The sequence below is a fragment of the Ranitomeya variabilis genome, chromosome 1, assembly GCF_051348905.1.
Source record: "Ranitomeya variabilis isolate aRanVar5 chromosome 1, aRanVar5.hap1, whole genome shotgun sequence".
Lineage (NCBI taxonomy): Eukaryota > Metazoa > Chordata > Amphibia > Anura > Dendrobatidae > Ranitomeya > Ranitomeya variabilis.
In genome coordinates, this window is record NC_135232.1 from 13,042,310 (window position 1) to 13,064,471 (window position 22,162).

The following is a 22,162-nucleotide window of genomic DNA, read 5'->3' on the forward strand; positions in this document are numbered from 1 at the left end:
AAAATATAAGAGTTTGAATCACACCTCTTTTCCCCCCCATCAAAAATAACAAAAAATATTAAAATATACGAGATATCACTACGGTTGTACAAGTCCAATCTATAAAGATGTAAAATTAATAAATTAACTCTGTAAAGGGTGAAAATTATGGCAGGTTTTGGCTGCTGCAACACTGCAAAAAAATGCAATGCTTTTTTTTAAATTTCACAATCACTTGGAAATTTTTACTGCTTCCCCGTACAGCATGATAAAATGGACGAAGTCATCCAAAAGTACAACTCGTTCCACAAAAAACAAGCCCTCATATGGCTACATTAAAGGAAGAACAACAAAGTTATGGGTCTCAGAAGGAGAGGATAAAACAAAAGCGCAAAAATGGAAAAATCGCTCTGGAGGGAAGGAGATTGGGATATAGGAACCCCTCAATTCTTAGGGTTGGTAAACAAGTAACTTTTACTTATTAGTTCCCCGAGAAAGTCTTCGGCCAAGATTTATGAAGCCATTGTCCTTTACAGTATGGTTGGCATAGGAGGATGACATCATGACCTCCACCTCCTTTAATGCAGCTCCAATGTCCCATTTTCTCTTTCTCCTGTATTCATGGAATATATCTGGAGGATTCTTTATGGGAGCTCTTCTTCCTGTCCGCTGCTTCTCCAAGATTTTGATGAAGGACACAAATGAAGACTACCTTTCCTTCAAACGGAATAACGCAGAGCTTAGTTACAGAAATAGTGTCACCTTACCAGTATTATTTCATACTATCCGAATCTTGTCGATTTGGCCAGGACTGCCGTACGAACAGCCATACGCACTTGCTCCACAAACATCCACATGGAATCCCGCAGATAGTTTAGGCATAAGGTTATGATATAATATATATATAATATTTCCTTTTGTTCATCAAATGGAAGATTTCCCTTCATGTCCCTGGAAACCAGTAATTTCCTCTCTGGGTGAGGCCACTCTTGAAGGGTAATTTTCTTCACATTTTCACGAGGAATGAAAACGTCTTCTGCAAGGTCTAAGTCCAAATGTTTCTACCTGCATGGACCATGATTTTCTATGTTCGCTGTCCAGCGTACAGCTTTCAGAGGGCTATCCATCTTATCATTTATTACTGGCACAACAGATACAGCAAACACTGGAGAGACCTGTCAATCAACTGGAGCAGGGCTGGGTTGAAGAAGCCGACTGAGTATATCATCGGGCAAGTCAGGTCTGTCTCTATAGTTCTCAGATTTTCAAATTATTTTTCATTCTCACCACACCCGGTACAAAGAAACAAGAGAATCACCATCCACACTGGCCAATCCTGAAGTTACTAGTGTACGACATCATGGCGGAGTGCATGGCATCAATCGCGGGAGTGATGCAATAAAAGCAATCATGCGACCTTGGTGAGGGACACCAGGGAAAAGCCTAAGATGCTTTGGGACCTGTCATTGGGACCGCAGCAGGGAAGGAGCTGTGAGGTATAGCAAACAAAAAGAAAACCCCTTTAAAAAAAAATAAACCTTATTGTCTATCAAGTTAAAATCATAGGTATGATCCATATTATATACATACACACACACAGACACACACACAATGTAGGGTCCGAACACAGTGAAAATGCTTTAGCCATCCCAAATCAATTAAGCTGATCCAAAAATCTCAATGGGACTGAGGTGAGTTGTGTCTACCCTCACTGACCCTACCTGACTGCAGTGATTGGCACCCTAATAGGTCGATGTGGTGCTCCCACTCAACGTGGACTAGCCCTATGTGACCCTACTGTGGCCTCTCTTAAAACCAATCACCACCATCACCCAAGTGCTGAAATGTATAAATATATCAATGATGCTGTCTTGTTATAACTAACCCTGATGAGCTGAAGAAAACAGAATTAGACTTACTGGTACTTTGGTTTCTAAGAACCCTCCACAGGAGGATATCACCCCACCCTAATAGGGACAGGAAACACAAAGAGGTTAAGTAGCCCACCCACGTCCTCTCTCCAAAGGACCTCACAGGTATGAATGCTTCAAAACAATTTATTTACCACCAAATTTTAAACAATACAAGAAATAACAGAAAAATGGGGTGGGAATTATCCGAGCTGTCAAGGGGGCTTCTTAGAAACCGAATTACTGGTAAGTCTAAATCTATTTTCTCAAAATAACCCTCCACAACAGCACCGCAAGAGAAATACCAATGACTAATAATTGCGAGGGACAATGGCCTGGAGAACTTTTCTCCCAAAGGCTAAATCTTTGATGGACATCAAGTCAAGTCTATTTGTTTTAAACATCTTTTTATTGATTTTACACATACTGAGAACAAAGAGATAACAGATGGTGGTGTAGAAGAAGTTAAAGAGCGCTGAGCAGGCATTCTTTAGAAATTTGGTAACACTGTTATAGAGGTACATCGAATATCAAAAACCAATAATCAATCGTAATTATCTAACAAAGATATGGTAATCTACCAATAACCACAAGTCATTGCATAACTATTGTTGACAGTATGCTGTAACAGTAATAGGTCAACTGACCACCTTTGACAGTACGAAATATAGACGTAAAAATGAGGAGGGTGGAAAAAAGGAGGGGGGTTCTTTCCACGAGGAAAGAGAGAAGGAATCGGTGGGTTATAATGATCTATACACGGAATCTATCAGTGAGTCTATATCTATGACCATCAATGTAGTCTATAAAGTGATTTATGGGATACTCTGTCGTCTTAGTAAAGGACATCAAGTCAAGTCTATAGGGTTTGGAGAAGATATGGACCGAGGACCAGGTAGCGGCTCTGCAGATTAGGTCAATAGAAGCGATTGCCTTCTCATCCCAGGAGACAGCCCTAGTGGAGCGAGCTGTAAAATTTTTCATACCATGACTAAGGCTTATCGCTGAAACACGTATGTTTTTCATATGAGCATCATCTGTACAGTTACCCATATTGACTGCTTACAGTTTTAAATGGCTTAAATAAAAAAAATGTTTTTATCCCTCCATTGGGACCATCTTTTCCATCGCTAGAGAACTTTCATTTTTTCCATAAATTTTTCTGGGGACGAAAGATTCTAGTTTTAATATGTTTCGTAAATTGCTTTCTTGATCCAGTTGACAAGAGTGCTTTTTGATGTTTTCATACCATTATTTGGGCCGTAGAGCTGGATGAAGAGATTCTGATCCTTTGTCCAAGACTGTGTTTGTTGAAGGTAGTGAACGACCAGTCTTCACACATCTAAGGAATGGAATTCTTCCTCTTTATTGTTTGTTGTGCTGGAATTTGGCAAAAGGAGGGAAGAATACTTTCCTGTGATCTGTGAAATACTGAGACCACCATGGGAAAAAAAAAAGGATGGGTCAAGTTGGAGAATAAGTCTATCACCCAAAATTCTCAAATAGGGGGTCTTTGATTGAGAGAGCCAGAAGGACAAGACACACACCAAGATACAAAAGTTTTCCATATTTTATGATAAATGGCATTTGTTACTGGTTTTCTACTTTTTTTTGGGAGAGTCTGCAACAGTATCTGAGAGGCCTTTACTTTTTAGGATTGAACACTCAGAAGCCAAGCAGTCAGACACATACTTTCGGGGTCCAGGTGGTAGATCGGACCCTGGTGAAGGTTTCTGAGTCTTAACTCAAGTTGTTCACAGTGCCTAACAAGCTTCTCTTCGACCAGAGAGATGCCACTAAGATTATTTTCACCTTCTATGTTCTTATCTTTTGGAGCATCCTTGGCAGGACCGGAATTGGCAGAAATGGATAAGCCAGGCTGTATCTCCAGGGATTGGCGAATGCGTCCACCTCCATGCAGGCATCATTTGGGTTCAAGGAGAAGTACTGATCCATTTTTTCATTCTGATGACTTGAAAACAGATCTGCTTCTGGATGCCCCCATCTTATGGTTAGCATTTGGAACCTCTATATTTAAGCTCCATTCGCTTGGACGCACATCTCTTCTGCTCAGAATATCGTCCTGGATGTTGGCAGAGCAGATAGACAGAGATGCTCTTCTGCCCAAGAAAAGACTCTTGTTGAGACTGCTTTTAGATCTTTGCGCTTACTTGATGACGGAGGTGAGCAACCGTGGTCATGTTGTCTGAGTAAACCCTTACGTGGGTGCCTTGAATTATGGATATTCCGATTGGAGTACATCCTCTTCTTCAATGTTCCCCAACTCCGGTCCTCAAGAGCCATCAAGGGGTCATGTTTTCAGGATTTCCTGAGTATTGCACAGGTGATTGAATTATTGCCTGTGCAGGTGATGCAACTATCACCTGTGCAATACTAATGAAATACTGAATACATGATCTGTTGGTGGCTCTTGAGGATCGGAGTTGGGGAACAACTGCTCTACTACCTTCAGGTCTCTGAAATTGGAGGATAGATGGCTGATCTCCCATGTCCAGAGCCCCTGAAAGGAAGTGAGGGAGATAATAGCCCCCCATCTTCGCCTGCTGGTATCCACTGCTATTGTTGATAGGGGGTTCTGAATCCAGGGGACTCTTTTCTTTAGGGTCCTTTGATTGAGACATCAGGTCAGTGAGGACTTTACCCGATTGGGCACCGGAATCTGTGTCTTCGAGATATAATTGTTGCTGCCCTACAGGGGTCATTTTGCTTCTACCTTAGTTTAGGCAAGTTATATTTAGCAGCATAAATGAGATGCTCTTCTTGCTCTCCTTATTTATTCCATTGCAGTGTAAAACTATTCTAACATGGTTATGTACTTGTTTACTAGATGTATTGGATGTAATAATTAAAATACACTTGTACATGCCAAATACAGTGGGGGAAATAAGTATTTCATCCCTTGCGGATTTTGTAAGTTTACCGACTGACAAACACATGAACAGTCTATAATTTTAAGGGTTGGTTAATTTTAACATTGAGAGATAGAATATCAAAAATAAAACCAGAAAAATCACATTGCATAAATTATATAAATTTGCATTTTGCAGTGAGAAATAAGTATATGATCCAGTACCAACCATTAAGGGTATGTTTCCACGGGTACAAACCGGCAGCGCTTTGAAAGCAGCACATGTCCACTCTGTCCAAAGAGCTGCCGGAATCAATATCAATCAAAAGGAACCAATAGAAAAAAAATGATCTGCTGTTGCTGGGTACTGGCCGTCAGATCTTGCAGTGCGCCTGCCATTTTTTTTTTTTTAAAAGATCATGCGGAGGGCCGGGGGAAGGATCAAGAGGGCCCGGGGATGGCGGAGGTACCGGAGGTGCTCAGTGGGCATCATTTTTCTCTCCTCTGACGTGAATATCACCCCCTTTTTTTTTTTTTAACTTGATTGCTACTATTCATTGAATAACGGCGATCACGTGATCGAGGATCGGAAAATCCAGCTCTGATCATGTTCTCCAGGGCCTCAGCTACCCCCGGTAGATGAAACCCCAGAGATTTTCTGATGCTGGGGGCGCTACACCCTTATTTCTCAGTGCCGTTAAAAAGCGGCGCTGAGTAATATGTATCCTTAACTGCCATTGCTAAAAGGTGTATCGACGGTTATTAAGGGGTTAAACAGGAATTTTTGACTACATGTGGAGTATCACCAAGCTCAGAAGAAAGTGAACATCAAACTGTGGGGTTCATTTTTCATGTTACTTCTTGAAAAAGTGAAAAATTTGGGAGGTAAAGCAACATTTTGATAAAAAAAAACAACAAAACTTTAATTTGACGACCTAATGTTATCAAATGCTGTGCAGTACATGTGAGTTTTAAATGTTCACTATATCCCTGGATAAAATAGTTGAGGGGTGTAGTTTCCAAAAAGGGGTCACTTGTGTGGGCTTTCTGGTGTTTCGGTATCTTAGAGGCCCTGCAAATGCAACATGGCGCCTGCAATTTCTATCAGCAAAACAGGGATTTTTGAGTACTCACCGTAAAATCCTTTTCACAGAAGCACTCATTGGAGGACACAGGACCATGGGTGTATGCTGCTGCCACTAGGAGGCTGACACTAAGTGATTATATAAAAAAAAGCTCCTCCTCTGCAGTATACACCTACCAACCCGAACCAGTTCAGTGACAAAGCAGTAGGAGATCATAACCATCAAATACAGGTACAACAGATCAAACCAAAGAACAAATATAGCCATCAGGCCAACAAGGTGGGTGCTGTGTCCCCCCAATGAGTGGGCTTGGAGAAAAGGATTTTACGGCGAGTACACAAAAATCCCTGTTTCTCATGTACCACATTGGGGACACAGGACCACGGGACGTCCCAAAGCAGTCCCTGGGTGGGAAAACAAGATAACAGATCAAACCTCACATAACTGTCTAGAGATGCACTACTGCAGCCTGCAAGATTCGTCTGCCCAGGCCAGCATCCGCGGAAGCCTGGGAGTGAATATTGTAGTGCTTTGAAAACGTATGCAGACTGGAGGAAGTCGCAGCTTTGCAAACCTGTTCCGCCAACACCTGGTGCCGAATGGCCCAAGAAGCGCTTACTGACCCGCAGGGATAGGCTTGCCCCTGACGCAGTAGGATTCCTGAATCGCTGAGCGTATCCACCTGGCTATTGTGGACTTTGAGGTGGCAAGACACTTCCTGTGACTCTCAGGAAGAACGAAAACGTCCGACTTACGGAAGGATGCCATCCACGAGACGTGCCTTCTGAGAGCTCTCACCATATCCAGACTGTAAAGGGCTCTGTCAACACGGTGTACCGGCGCCGGGCAGAACGAGGGCAGGACAAAGTCCTCGTTAAGGTGGAAGGAAGAGACCACATTGGGCAATAAGGATGGGGACGGCCTGAGTACCACCTTGACCTGGTGGAAAATTAGGAAAGGGAGCACGACAGGAAATGGTGGCAAGTTCCGAGACCTGCCTGATGGACATCAACGCTACAAGAAAGGCAACCTTCCAGGAAAGATAGGTCATCGACGCATCCTGCAGAGGCTTGAAAGGCGTCTTCTGTAGAACCCCCAGGACCAAGTTAAGGTCCCAGGTATCTAACAGCATTTTATAGGGGGGGGGGGGGAAAATCACATGGGAGACTCCCTTGGTGAATGTCCCCGCTAGATTGGAAGCAATTCTACGCTGGAACAAAAAGGATAAGGCAGAGATCTGGCCCTTGAGGAAACTAGGTGCCAGACCTGAATCCAAGCCGGTCTGAAGGAACTCCAAAATGGTTGGAATGGAGAAGGCAAGAGGAAGATGCCAGCGGGCTCTGCATCATGAGAAAAAGGCTTTCCAACTGCTGTGATAGATGTGCCACGATGAAGGCTTTTGTGCGCTGATCATGGTGGAAACCACCGGTTGGGAGAAACCAGCTTGGGCTAGGACCCAGGATTCAATAGCCAAGCAGTTAAACACAGGGCCCCTGAGTTCTGGTGGCAAATCAGACCCTGGGAGAGCAGATCTGGTAAATCCGGCAGTCGCCAGGGAACATCGGCAACGAGTTGCACCAACTCTGCGTACCACGCCCTGTGTGGCCAGTCCGGAGTGACTAGGTTCACTAGAACCCCCTCCACTTTGATCTTCTTGATGACCTTCGAAAGCAAAGGAAGCAGGGGAAATACGTATGGAAGACTAAACTGACGCCATGGAAGGACCGAGCTACAAACTCTGGCACCTTGGCGTTTAATCTCGAAGCCATCATCTCCACGTCTGGTGTCCCCCAGCGGACACAGATCTGGTTGAAAACCTCCGGATGAAGAGCCCACTCCCCTGAAGTGAGACTCTGGCGGCTGAGGAAGTCTGCCGCCAAGTTTTCCACGCCCGGGATGTGAACTGCTGAAATAAACGCATGGTTCTTTTCGGCCCAGCAGAGAATGTGAACTGTTGTGAATTAGACTTTTTTGGCTCCCTCTTGTGGTCACTAGTGGTATGACTCTGGGATTGTCTTTCCCCAGTTTGGCACCCACCTGGGTCGTTAGTCCAGGGGTGTTGCTATATAGACTTCCTTAATTCTCAGTCTGGTGCCTGGCATCGTTGTAATCAGTTCCTTTCTGTTTGCTCCTGTCTGCTGGTCCTGGTTCTTGCAAAATTAAGCTAAGCCCTGCTTCCTTGTTTTTTGGTTATTTGCATTGCTTTTATTTTCTGTCCAGCTTGTACTAAATGTGATTCCTGATTTTGCTGGAATCTCTAGGGGGCTGGTATTCTCCCCCCGGGCCGTTAGACGGTTCGGGGGTTCTTGAATATCCAGCGTGGAAATTTTGATAGGGTTTTTGCTGACCGTATAAGTCATCTTACTATATTCTGCTATTAGTCAGTGGGCCTCTCTTTGCTAAATATCTAGTTCATTCTTACGTTTCTCTTTTCTTCTTACCTCACCGTTATTATTTGTTGGGGGCTTGTATCCAACTTTTGGGGTCTTTTCTCTGGAGGCAAGAAAGGTCTATCTTTTCCCTTCTAGGGTTAGTTAGTTCTCCGGCTGGCGCGAGACGTCTAGAACCAACGTAGGCACGTTCCCCGGCTGCTGCTATTTGTGGTGCTAGCATTAGATAAACGGTCAGCCCAGTTACCACTGCCCTATGAGCTGGTTTTTTGTGTTTGCAGACTTGGTATTTATTTCTGAGACCCTCTGCCATTGGGGTCATAACAGTGAACTACCTCTCGCATTGCTGCCCTGCTGTGGGTGCCCCCCTGGTGATTGATATATGCCACAGCCGTGGAATTGTCCAATTGAATCCGGACGGGACGCCCTGCCAGAAGATGATGGAACCGCCGCAGGGACAACCGGATAGCCAGAATTTCCAGAACATTGATTGGAAGGCGCGCCAGCCGATGAGACTGGCATCGGTTGTGACCACCAGCCATTGAACTGGAAGAAAGGATTTCCCTTGATTGAGGGAAGACCACAACGTCCACCACCTGAGCGCCTGTCAGACCCCACAAGAAAAGGCGGCACAGCCGGTCGAGGAAGAAGGGGATCCTGTCCCAGGCTGCCAGAAGTGCATGCTGCAGAGGACGGAGGTGTAGCTGAGCAAATGGAACAGATTCCATTGCCACCATCATCTTGCCCAGGACTCTCATGCCGAATCAGATGGAGTGAGGACCTGAGAGATAAAGTACCCAGGCTCCTTGATGAAGGGCTAAGACCTTGTCTAGAGGGAGAATCACCAATCCTCGGAAGGTGTCCAGGGTCACGCCTAGAAAGGAAATCTGCTGAGCTGGGACGGGGAAGACTTGTTCAAGTTTATCAGCCAGCCCAGGCAAGAAAGTGTATCCAATGTGATACGGATGCACTCCGCGCAGGCTTGAAAGGAAGGCCCCTTGATCAGGAGGTCATCTAGGTTAAGGCAAAAAGACCATGCCCCGAGAATGCAGAATGGACATGAAAGCCATGACCTTTGTGAACACTCTGTGAGCGGTGGCGAGGCCGATGGGCAAATTTATTAAAAAAGGAAAACAACTATTACATGGTCATAAGTCTTCAGCCCCTTTGCTCAGCATTGAGTAGAAGCCCCTTTTGCGCTAGTACAGCCATGAGTCTTCTTGGGAATGATGCCACAAGTTTTTCACACCTGGATTTGGGGATCCTCTGCCATAATTCCTTGCAGATCCTCTCCAGGTCCATCAGGTTGGATGGTGAACGTTGGTGGACAGCCATTTTCAGGTCTCTCAATTGGGTTTAGGTCAGCGCTCCGGTTGGGCCAGTCAAGAATGGTTCACAGAGTTGTTCTGAAGACACTCCTTTGTTATTTTAGCTGTGTGCTTAGGGTCATTGTCTTGTTGGAAGGTGAACCTTCGGCCAAGTCTGAGGTCCAGAACACTCTGGAAGAGGTTTTCATCCAGGATCAGAGGAGACTTAATAGCGGTCTACAAATATCTCAAGGGCTGTCACATTGTAGAAGGATCATCTTTATTCTCATTTTCACAAGGAAAGACTAGAAGCAATGGGATGAAACTGAATGGGAGGAGACACATTAGATATTAGAAAAAACTTTTTGACAGGGTGATCAATGAGTGGCACAGGGTGATCAATAAGTGGCACGGGCTGCCACGAGAGGTGGTGAGTTCTTCTTCCATGGAAGTCTTCAAACAGAAGCTGGACAGACATCTGTCTGGGATGATATAGTGAATCCTGCTTTGAGCAGGGGGTTGAACCAGATAACCCAGGAGGTCCCTTCCAACTCTATCATTCTAGGATATATCTGTACATGGCAGCATTCATGTTTCCTTCAATAACAACCAGTCATCCTGTCTCTGCAGCTGAAAAACACCCCCATAGAATGATGCTGCCACCACCATGTTTCACTGTTGGGATTGTATTGGGCAGGTAATGAGCAGTGCCTGGTTTTCTCCACACATACAGCTCAGAATTATCACCAAAAATGTGAGAGAATCTTATTTCTCATAGTCTGGGAACCCTTCTTGTGTTTTTAAGCAAACTATGTGGGCTTTCATATGTCTTGCACTGAGGAGAGGCTTCCGTCGGGCCACTGTGCCATAAAGGCCTGACTGGTGGAGGGCTGCAGTGATAGTTGACTTTGTGAAACTTTCTCCCATCTCCCTATTGTATCTCTGGAGCTCAGCAACAGTGATCTTGGGGTTCTTCTTGACCTCTCTCACCAAGGCTCTTCTCCCACGACTGCACAGTTTTGCAGGACGGCCGGGTCTAGGAAGACTTCTGGTGGTCCCAAATTTCTTCCTTTTAAGGATTATGGAGGTCACTGTGCTCTTAGGAACCTTAAGTACTGCAGAAATTCTGTTGTAACCTTGGCCAGATCTGTGCCTTGCCACAATTCTGTCGCTGAGCTCCTTGGGCAGTTACTTTGACCTTATGATTCTCATTTGGTCTGACATACACTGTGACCTGTGAGGTCTTATATAGAGAGGTGCGCCATTCCAAGTCAAGTCCTATCAGTTTAATTACACACAGCTGGCCTTCAATGAAGGAGTAGAAGCATCTCATGGAGGATCACAAGGAAATGGACAGCATGTGACTTATATGAGTGTCTGAGCAAAAGGTCTGAAGACTTTTGACCATGTGATATTTCAGTTTCTCTTTTTTATTAAATTTGCAAAAATTTCCACATTTCTGTTTTTTTTCAGTCAAGATGGGGTGCAGAGTGTACATTCATGAGAAAAATTGAACTTTTTTTGAATTTACCAAATGGCTGCAATGAAACAAAGAGTGAAAACTTTAAAGGGGTCTGAATACTTTCCATACCCACTGTATATGTTAATCAAGCCCTTCTGATTAGGGCTCGCCATTCTTCAGAAGTCTTACTTCGGTCCAAACCAAGGTTACATGCTCTGGTGAACCTCCCCGCATCAGTAGATCTATATTGTACTGTTCTAAATCCTTGGGGGTAGAGCCTTGCCTGATTTCAGATCATATACAGCATCTCGCCTCTCTAGGCTACAGGAACAGTGGGAAAGCCTGGGCTGAGACGTAGAAAGGCTTTACAAATATCCCTCTAATTGCTAACCCTGGACAGATATGGCTGTGGTTAAGGAACTTATCACACATACCAAATTTTGTGCTACGCTAGCCTGCAGCTCTCGGTCCGTTCTCCAATCTTACCGCAATCCTCCTCAATGTATCCTATTTTGGGTTTGGAGGATGAGGTTTTTGCTGAAGTATAAAGAGGGGATGTTTTAGAGTATCCCACCTTGGAGCCGGACATATTTGGCCCTCAAGGGACCACTTCTTCGGCCTCTCTGCTCCCTCCCCACTAGGAATCTTGAGAATCGGACAGATTTCCCACTTTCTACACTCTCTCCTTTCTAGATAGTCTTGTTACTGTAAAACTGCTATGGAAGAGCTCGGACACAGGATCCTTAACCCCTTTCCGACCTTTGACGCAGCGTATGCGTCATGAAAACCTGTGCCAATCCGACCTGTGACGCAGCATATGCGTCATGGAGGGATCGCGTCCCTGCAGGCCGGGTGAAAGGGTTAACTCCAATTTCACCCAAAATGGAGGGACAGGGGGAGTGGTACTTTAGCCCAGGAGGGGTGGCTCTGATTGGCTGTTGAAAGTGAAACAGCCAATCAGAGCAATCTGTAATATTTCACCTATGAAAATTGGTGAAATAATACAATCCAGCCATGGCCGATGCTGCAATAGCATCGGCCATGGCTGGAGACCCCGATCTGGCCCACTCACCGACTGACGGCGGCGATCTGCAGCAGCCATCATTGTTCCCTACCCCTCCGCCCTGTCCTAAGCGCCTTCCTCTCCCCTCCGCCCATCCTCCCCCCCCCGCTGTCCGATTGCACCCCCCCATACTTACCTAGTCCCTCCCGGTGTCCTCGGTCTTCTCGCATGGGCGCCGCCATCTTGGAAAATGGCGGGCGCATGCGCCTGCCGAATCTGCCGGCCGGCAGATTCGTTCCCTGTACATTTTGGTCGCTGTGATAGGTTCTATCACAGCGATCAAAATAAAAAAAAATTGTAAATAAACCCCCCCTGTTGTGTATTCCGTTCTTGGGCTCCCTCCTGTGGTTATGAATGGTACTTTTGGGAGTTCTGCCCTTGGGCTCCCTCTGGTGGTTTCGAGTGGAAATGCTGCTCCTGGAGTTTGGCCTGGCAGCTGACTTCACTAATCGGCTCTCTTGGCCTTGCTATTTAACAGGGCTCTGGTCTGTAATTCATGCCAGCTGTCAATGTTTTTCTAGGTTAGACTCAGTCCTCTCCTTGGATTTCCCTGATGGCCTGTCCATGTCAGCATAAGATAAGTTCTTGCTAGTTCTTGTACTTACTGTTCAGTTTAAAGTTATGTCTCTTTTTGTCCAGCTTGTCATTATGAAATATTCAGGCTAGCTGGAAGCTCTGGGGAAGCAGAATTGCCCCTCCACACCGTGAGTCGGTGTGGAGGTTATTTTTGTAATCTCTGCGTGGATTTTTAGGTTTTTTATACTGACCGCACAGTGCCCTTTCCTATTTCTGTCTATCTAGTCAGAGGTGGCCTCCTTTGCTAAAATCTGTTTTCATCCCTGCGTTTGTCATTTCCCTCTCAACTCACAGTCAATATATGTGGGGGAATGTCTTTCCTTTTGGGAATTTCTCTGAGGCGAGATAGTTTTCTATTTCCATCTTAGGGGTAGTTAGTTCTTAGGCTGTGAAGAGGCGTCTAGGGAGTGACAGGAACGTCCCACGGCTATTTCTAGTGTTTGTGTTAGGATTAGGGATTGCGGTCAGTAAAGCTACCACCTCCTCAGAGCTTGTCCATGATCTATTTTACCCACCAGGTCATATCGGTGCTGCTCCCTACCCACCAGGTCATATCAGCGCTGCTCCGTTACCACCAGGTCACAACACCCCCCCCTTTATCACCCCCATAGGTAGGGACAATAATAAAATACAGAAAATATATTTATTTTTGTTTTTCCATTAGGGTTAAGGGTAGGGTTAGGGATAGGGTTGCACTTAGGGTTGCACCTAGGGTTGCACTTAGGGCTAGGGTTAGAATTAGGGTTGCAATTAGGGTTAGGGTTACAATTAGGGCTAGGGTTGGAATTAGGGTTAGAATTAGGCTATGTGCACACGGTGCGGATTTGGCTGCGGATCCGCAGCGAATTGGGCACTGCGGATTCGTAGCAGTTTTCCATCACGTTTACAGTACCACGTAAACTTATGGAAAACCAAATCCGCTGTGCCCATGGTGCGGAAAATACAGCACGGAAACGCTGCGTTGTATTTTCCGCAGCATGTCAATTCTTTGTGCGGATTCCGCAGCGTTTTACACACATAACCCTAATTCCAACCCTAACCCTAAGGCTAAGACTAGGGTTAGGGGTGTGTTGGGGTTAAGGTTGTGGATAGGGTTGGGATTAGGGTTAGGGGTGTGTTGGGGTTAGTGTTGAAGTTAGAATTGAGGGGTTTCCACTGTTTAGGCACATCAGGGGGTCTCCAAACGCGACATGGCGCCACCATTGATTCCAGCCAATCCTGCGTTGAAAAAGTCAAATGGTGCTCTCTCCCTTCCGAGCCCCGACGTGTGCCCAAACAGTGGTTTACCCCCACATATGGGGTACCAGCGTACTCAGGAGAAACTGGACAACAGCTTTTGGAGTCCAATTTCTCCTGTAACCCTTGGGAAAATAAAAAATTGTGGGCTAAAACATTATTTTTGAGGAAAGAAAAATGATTTTTTATTTTCACGGCTCTGCGTTATAAACTTTTGTGAAGCACTTGGGGGTTCGTAGTGCTCACCACACATCTAGATAAGTTCCTTTGGGGGTCTAGGTTCCAAAATGGGGTCACTTGTGGGGGGTTTCTACTGATTAGGCACATCAGGGACTCTTCAAACGCAACGTGACGCCCGCAGAGCATTCCATCAAAGTCTGCATTTCAAAATGTCACTACTTCCCTTCCGAATTCCGACGTGTGCCCAAACAGTGGTATACCCCCACATGTGGGGTATCAGCGTACTCAGGAGAAACTGGACAACTTTTGGGGTAAAATTTCTCTTGTTACCCTTGGGAAAATAAAAAATTGCGGGCTAAAAAAATCATTTTTGAGAAAATAAAAATTATTTTTTATTTTTATGGCTCTGCATTATAAACTTCTGTGAAGCATTTGGGGGTTCAAAGTGCTCACCACACATCTAGATTAGTTGATTGGGAGGTCTAGTTTCTAAAATGGGGTCACTTGTGGGGGATCTCCAATGATTAGGCACACAGGGGCTCTCCAAACGCGACATGGTGTCCGCTAATGATTGGAGCTAATTTTCCATTCAAAAAGCCAAATGGCGTGCCTTCCCTTCCGAGCCCTGCCGTGCGCCTAAACAGTGGTTTACCCCCACATATGGGGTATCAGCATAATCAGGACAAACTGGACAACAACATTTGGCGTCCAATTTCTCCTGTTACCCTTGGGAAAATAAAAATTTCCGGGCTAAAAAATCATTTTTGAGGAAAGAAAAATTATTTTTTATTTTCACGGCTCTGCGTTATAAACTTCTGTGAAGCACCTGGGGGTTTAAAGTGCTCACTATGCATCTAGATAAGTTCCTTGGGGGGGTCTAGTTTCCAAAATGGGGTCACTTGTGGGGGAGCTCCAATGTTTAGGGAGACGGGCTCTCCAAACGCGACATGGTGTCCGCTAACGATGGAGATAATTTTTCATTCAAAAAGTCAAATGGCGCTCCTTCCCTTCCGAGCCTTACCATGTGCCCAAACAGTGGTTTACCCCCACATGTGAGGTATCGGTGTACTCAAGAGAAATTGCCCAACAAATTTCAGGATCCATTTTATCCTGTTGCCCATATGAAAATGAAAAAAATTGAGGCTAAAATAATTTTTTTTGCGAAAAAAAAGTACTTTTTCATTTTTACGGATCAATTTGTTAAGCACCTTGGGGTTTAAAGTGCTCACTATGCATCTAGATAAGTTCCTTGGGGCGTCTAGTTTCCAAAATGGGGTCACTTGTGGGGGAGCTCCATTGTTTAGGCACACGGGGGCTCTCCAAACGCGACATGGTGTCCGCTAAAGATTGGAGCCAATTTTTCATTCAAAAAGTCAAATGGCGCTCCTTCCCTTCCGAGCCCTGCCGTGCGCCCAAACAGTGGTTTACCCCCACATATGAGGTGTCAGCGTACTCAGGACAAATTGGACAACAACTTTCGTGGTCCAGTTTCTCCTTTTACCCTTGGGAAAATAAAAAAATTGTTGCTAAAAGATCATTTTTGTGACTAAAAAGTTAAATGTTAATTTTTTCCTTCCATGTTGCTTCTGCTGCTGTGAAACACCTGAAGGGTTTAAAAACTTCTTGAATGTGGTTTTGAGCACCTTGAGGGGTGCAGTTTTTAGAATGGTGTCACTTTTGGGTATTTTCAGCCATATTGAACCCTCAAACTGACTTCAGATGTGAGGTGGTCCCTAAAAAAATGGTTTTGTAAATTTTGTTGTAAAACTGAGAAATCACTGGTCAAATTTTAACCCTTATAACAAAAATTGTGCTGATGTAAGGTAGACATGTGGGAAATGTTATTTATGAACTATTTTGTGTCACATAACTCTCTGGTTTAACAGAATAAAAATTAAAAATGTGAAAATTGCGAAATTTTCAAAATTTCCGCCAAATTTCCGTTTTTTTCAAATAAACGCAGAAATTATCGGCTTAAATTTACCACTATCATGAAGCCCAATATGTCACGAAAAAACAGTCTCAGAACCGCTAGGATCCGTTGAAGCGTTCCTGAGTTATTACCTCATAAAGGGACACTGGTCAGAATTGCAAAAAATGGCAAGGTCATTAAGGTCAAAATAGGCTGGGTCATGAAGGGGTTAAGGCTTATGTTGTCCTTTTTATACTCTCTGATGATCGAGCCCCCAGACCAACTTAAATCCGTTTTCAGACCCAATGGGAGAATGATCTGGGTCTCACACAACGTATTTTACTCTAACGCACAAGTCCTCTATCTGCTCCCGCTTCCATGAAGCCTGGTATAAATTACTATCTCGGTGACATCGGGTCCCTACTCGATCATATACGATCTTCCCAGAAGCAAGCCCCGTGTGTTGGGAGATGTGGGGAGGAGGACAGTGACCTGATATTCGTTTATTGGCTACACTCACCTTTTTGAGAAAAAGTACAAGTGATAGGTAAAGTCACAGACCTCATTTCTGACCTGGACCCGGCTCTCGTCCTTATCCATCACAGCGACAGACCATTAAAAATATACAGAAATTCCATCCTGAGACACGACTGGCAGAGTGACTATCCTCTACTATAGGAAGAAGACACCACAGAGAATGTCCATCTGGTCTGCCAAGATTAATGAAGTGAGGCTTAAGGAGGAACTCGCCTCTAGGATCAATAACTCCTGTGAAGCCTTCTACACAACCTGGTGTTTACTGTCTGGAACATTGATCTTCTGCGGATTACCTGGCTCTAACAGGAGAGAAGAGATCTGCAGAAACATCCCCCTCCCCGCTCCTTCCTCTTACCGTCCCTCTTTCCATCTCTTCTGCTTTTTTCTCTTCTCTTTCTTTCTCCTTCTTCTCCTGACCTTACTTACACCTTGCCGTTAGATCATTGACTATGAGACTATAATTAGTGAATTAATATTCTGCCCTCAGTATAAGTCCGATGTTAAGTTCTAGACTGTGCAGGATCCTGGGAACTGACACCACTGTACTCGGATTATTACTCTCCGGTGATTGTCTGATATCACCGCGGTTATTGCCCTGATTGTAACACTTGTAAATTTATAAACCAATAAATAAAGATAAATCTAGAATAACTTCTCCATCAGCAGCAGAGAATCATCTGCAGGACCCGAATGTGAGGTCCGATCAGCCGTTATAGGAGAGATTCATCCCACAGAGAAAACACGGAAATATCTGTGTCTGCATCACTAATAGCAACCGACCAACGCTGAAGAGAAAATCTGATGTCAGGGGAAGGTTTCCTCTCACCTCGTGGTGTAAAAGGCCGGAGCTCCTCCATCATCACGTCCTGGTACCGATCCTGGTGTCCTTCTAGATACTCCCACTCCTCCATGGAGAGATAGACAGCGACGTCCTGACACCTTATAGGAACCTGACAACAACCACACCGTCATCACCCAGAATCTTCCAGTCCTGTATAATGTCCCAGCAGTCACCTCTCATCACCCAGAATCCTCCAGTCCTGTATAATGTCCCAGCAATCACCTCTCCGCTCATCACCCAGAATCCTCCAGTGCTGTATAATGTCCCAGCAGTCACCTCTCCGCTCATCACCCAGAATCTTCCAGTCCTGTATAATGTCCCAGCAGTCACCTCTCATCACCCAGAATCTTCCAGTCCTGTATAATGTCCCAGCAGTCACCTCTCCGCTCATCACCCAGAATCCTCCAGTGCTGTATAATGTCCCAGCAGTCACCTCTCCGCTCATCACCCAGAATCCCCCTGTGCTGTATAATATCCCAGCAGTCACCTCTCCGCTCATCACCCAGAATCCTCCAGTGCTGTCCTGTATAATGTCCCAGCAGTCACCTCTCCTCTCATCACCCAGAATCCTCCTGTATAATGTCCCAGCAGTCACCTCTCCGGTCATCACCCAGAATCCTCCAGTGCTGTATAATGTCCCAGCAGTCACCTCTCCGGTCATCACCCAGAATCCTCCAGTCCTGTATAATGTCCCAGCAGTCACCTCTCCGCTCATCACCCAGAATCCTCCAGTCCTGTATAATGTCCCAGCAGTCACCTCTCCGCTCATCACCCAGAATCCTCCAGTCCTGTATAATGTCCCAGCAGTCACCTCTCCGCTCATCACCTAGAATCCTCCAGTCCTGTATAATGTCCCAGCAGTCACCTCTCCGTTCATCACCCAGAATCCTCCAGTCCTGTATAATGTCCCAGCAGTCAACTCTCCGGTCATCACCCAGAATCCTCCAGTCCTGTATAATGTCCCAGCAGTCACCTCTCCGCTCATCACCCAGAATCCTCCAGTGCTGTATAATGTCCCAGCAGTCACCTCTCCGCTCAGCAGCTCAATCATCTTGTTGCTGAGCTCCAGGATCTTCTTGTTCCTCTCATGTAGCAGGGAGTGCGGGGGAGGCTCTGCGATGGGGCGCGGGCTCCGCCCTCCTGACTCCTGGAGATGGATGATGGGAGTCACACCGTCCCCCGGTGTCTTCCTCACTATTGTGTAATCCTGTGTATGGAGAGAGACACTTAGGGAGAAGATTCCTTCCCGACTCCAGATCTGACAATCAGTAGAAATCCCGGGATCAATAACCGTCTCCAGTAATCTGGGGCCATAACCGGGAATATGATTCCCCTCCGGACAGACATCCCGGCCCCTCTACAGCTCTTATAGGGAATCCCCATGACAACTCCTCCGGGCAGAGAGCTCCACACAATCACTGCTCTTACAGGAAAGAATCCTTCTCTCTATTCTGGATTTCCTCCTCCCGATGTCGGACTTGTCACAGAACACAATAAAGCTGATAGAAATGTAGAGGAGTTACCTCTCTGCTCAGCAGGGAGACGATCTCCAGGGCCAAGTGGAATAATCTTCTGGTGGTCTCATCCCTGTCCTCGTCCATCCTCGGGGTCATTCAGGAGGAGGAGGGATGAGCACTGGATCAGCTGGAGGGATCTCGTCCTGCCGGCATCTGTATGATGGAGGAGAAGATGGAAATCACAGGGGACGAGAGAACGACAAGCACTAAATTCTGCCAAATATCAACATTTATCAGGAGGAAAAGCCACAAAACTCCACCGCGGCCTCCTCCGCCGATCTGACCGCTCATTATCAGCCTCGTAGGAGGAGGACGGTCACCGAGGTAACTGCACAGTCAGGAGAGGACGGTCACCGTGGTAACTACCCCGCCAGTGAGGGGACGGTCACCGTGGTAACTACACCTCCAGCAGAGGACGGTCACCGTGGTAACTACTCCTCCAGCGGGGGCCGTGAGATGAGGAGCAGACGCTGCACATCCCCCATACAATGCTGCCCGTCCCCAACACTGAGGAGCCGCAGTCACATGGAGCAGGAGCCTCCACAGGAACAGCTCTGATCTCACCCCACACTCTCCTCTCACAGATTTACCACAAGCACCAAAACTCCACCAAACCCTCCTGTAATCTCACCGGAATGGCGGGAAATCTGCTGCTGGCTGACACCAGAGAACACGAGCTGCACACAACCAGGACGGAGCTGCTGCACTGAGAGCTGAAGGACCTGTGGTGACGTCACCGTCATGTGATCAGGGGACGGGGCTAAAGACACTAGTACTTGAAGGACCTGTGATGACCTCAGCAGCAGACTCTTCCTCCTTGTTCTGTCTCCTCACCGTGTCGTGGTGCTGACTGGGAAGCGCGGGAACGTCCTGTGAGGGGGCGCCGGCCCGTAGTGATGGCAGCCCGGCTCTTTACCGACTCTTTTTTTACATAGCAATACGTTTTACCGGATTCAAGTTAGGCTACGTTCACATTTGCGTTGTGCGCCGCAGCGCACAACGCAAACAAAAAACGTTGCGTTTTGCGCCGCATGCGTCCTTTTTGGCCGTTTGAACGCAGCAAAAATGCAACTTGCTGCGTCCTCTGCGCCCGGACGCGGGCGCCGCAGCGATGCATGCGGCGCAAAACGCAAGTGCGACGCATGTACATGCGCCCCAATGTTAAATATAGGGGCGCATGACGCATGCGGCGCCGCTGCGGCGCCCGCCGCGAATGTGAACGTAGCCTTTCACATTTGCGGTGTGCGCCGCAGCGTCGCCGCCGCAACGCACAACGCAGACAAAAACGCAACACAACGCATGCACAACGCTGCGTTTTGCGCCGCATGCGTTCAACGCATGCGGCGCAAAACGCAGCGTTTTTTGTAAACGCAGTTGCGTTTCCAACAAAAAACGCAGCGTTTTGCGCCGCATGCGTTTTTGTGCAGTGAGTCATTCTTCATCCCACCCACCAAAAAAAGTGTCTACACAATAGATAAGGGCCACCAATGGCTAGAAGAGGGTTGGTGTTTATGTAATTGTGTATATATACCATGGCAGACATGAATTCCTCCCATTTGCTGGTATTCATGATGGAGCGTCCCTTGGACAGTGTTATCATGGATATGGAGATGGATTTAGCCTTGGCTCATGCCTATGCTGTCGCCTGTGCTCATCAAAGAGAAAGAGAAAAACGGAGATGGATTCATCGCAGATTTTGGATACACCCTATCTTGGAAGTCCGGGAGAGCCGTGGAGCATACCATAGCTTGTTTGGCGAACTGAATGAGAACCTGGAGAAGTATTTCGAGTACACCAGGATGTCTCAGGAGAGCTTCCGGTATCTTCTGCGTCGGGTGGAAGGAGCCATCAGCAGGCAGGATACTCAGCTCCGGAGAGCTATATCCGCAGAGGAGCGGCTGCTGGTGACTCTACGGTACGTAGCTGTTTGAATGACTTGAGATATGTTCGGCTACGTTCACATCTTCCCTTTTTTTTTTTTTTTTTTTCTTAATTTTTGTTGGGGGTGGTATGGTCAATGTACTTTTAGGCTGTGTTTCTACGGTCAGTAAGCTTGTTTGACGCTGCAGCGTCAAACAAGCAGCGTCCAGATGTTCCAGCATAGTGGAGGGGATTTTATGAAATCCCGTCTCCACTATGCGTGGAAACCCGCACGCGGAGGCCCTGCGACTCCGGACATGCTGCGCGTCTTTTCAGAACACAGCATGTCCGTACACCTTGCGGGGACGCAGCGTCCCCGCAAGGTATATCACAGGGCCCTACGGCGAGGGGTGCGATGATCCCGGATGTGTACTGTACACATCCGGCACCATTGCGTCCCAGGAAGGGGGCGGGGCTTATCGCCGACCGGCTTCGCCGCTGCAACGATAGCGCCGCGTCTCCGGACAGTGGAGACATACCCTTATAAATTGCAATGTACTAATGTAATTTCTTTATCTTCTTGGCAGTTTCCTGGCTACCGGAGAGACCTTGCGATCCCTTCAATTTCAGTTCCGGATTGGAGTCTCCACTCTCTCGGGAATTATTGCTGAGACCTGCCGCGCTTTGTGGGATAACCTCCGGGAAGAATTTTTACCCGTCCCTACAAGCGATATCTGGTTGGCCAACGCCGAGAAATTTGAGGAAGTGTGTTCGTTTCCAAACTGTATTGGCGCGGTGGATGGCAAGCACATTCGTATTACCAAGCCAGGGAAAAGTGGATCCCTTTTCTATAACTACAAAAAATATTTTTCCACTGTGCTGATGGCAATTGCCGGTGCGGACTGCCGTTTTCTGGCAGTCGACATTGGTGCTTTTGGCCGGTCAAATGACTCGCGCACATTCAAAGAGTCTGATATGGGCCAAAAATTATATGGCAACAATTTCAATTTCCCCCAGCCACGACCTCTTCCCCACACCGAAGGCCCTGCGATGCCATTTGTTGTGGTTGGGGATGAGGCATTCCAAATGTCTGCCAACCTATTGAAACCCTACTCAAGTCGGGGCTTGGACCACACGAAAAGGGTGTTCAATTACAGACTGTCCAGGGCCAGAAGGACTGTGGAGTGCGCCTTTGGCATCCTTGTCTCTAAATGGCGGATATTAGGATCCGCCATTAATCTGAAAACTGAGACAGTGGATGAGGTGGTGAAGGCGTGTGTGGTTCTCCACAATTTTATTCTGGCCAAAGAGAGACTGAACGTTGATCTGGATGAAACCATAGCCAACCCATTGCCCAATTTCCATGATCATCCTCTGAGGTCAAGCGTGGAAATTGCGCAGATGAGGGACCGTTTTGCGGCCTATTTTGTGTCAGATG

At 46.5% G+C, this 22,162-nt stretch overlaps 1 protein-coding gene across 1 annotated transcript in view; it reads right to left on the reverse strand.

Moving 5' to 3' along the window:
• The window catches only part of LOC143793534 (uncharacterized), a 40,160-nt gene extending 20,547 nt beyond the window's left edge, over positions 1–19,613 (reverse strand). Inside the window, exons 1-4 of the mRNA XM_077280584.1 lie at positions 19,496–19,613; positions 18,871–19,017; positions 18,375–18,554; positions 17,333–17,456 (exon numbers count right to left, since the gene is read on the reverse strand). Coding sequence (XP_077136699.1) covers positions 17,333–17,456; positions 18,375–18,554; positions 18,871–18,960 — 394 coding nt within the window. The 5' untranslated portion in view covers positions 18,961–19,017; positions 19,496–19,613. The remainder of the gene's footprint in view (positions 1–17,332; positions 17,457–18,374; positions 18,555–18,870; positions 19,018–19,495) is intronic.
• Between the last annotated feature and the right edge of the window lie 2,549 nt (positions 19,614–22,162).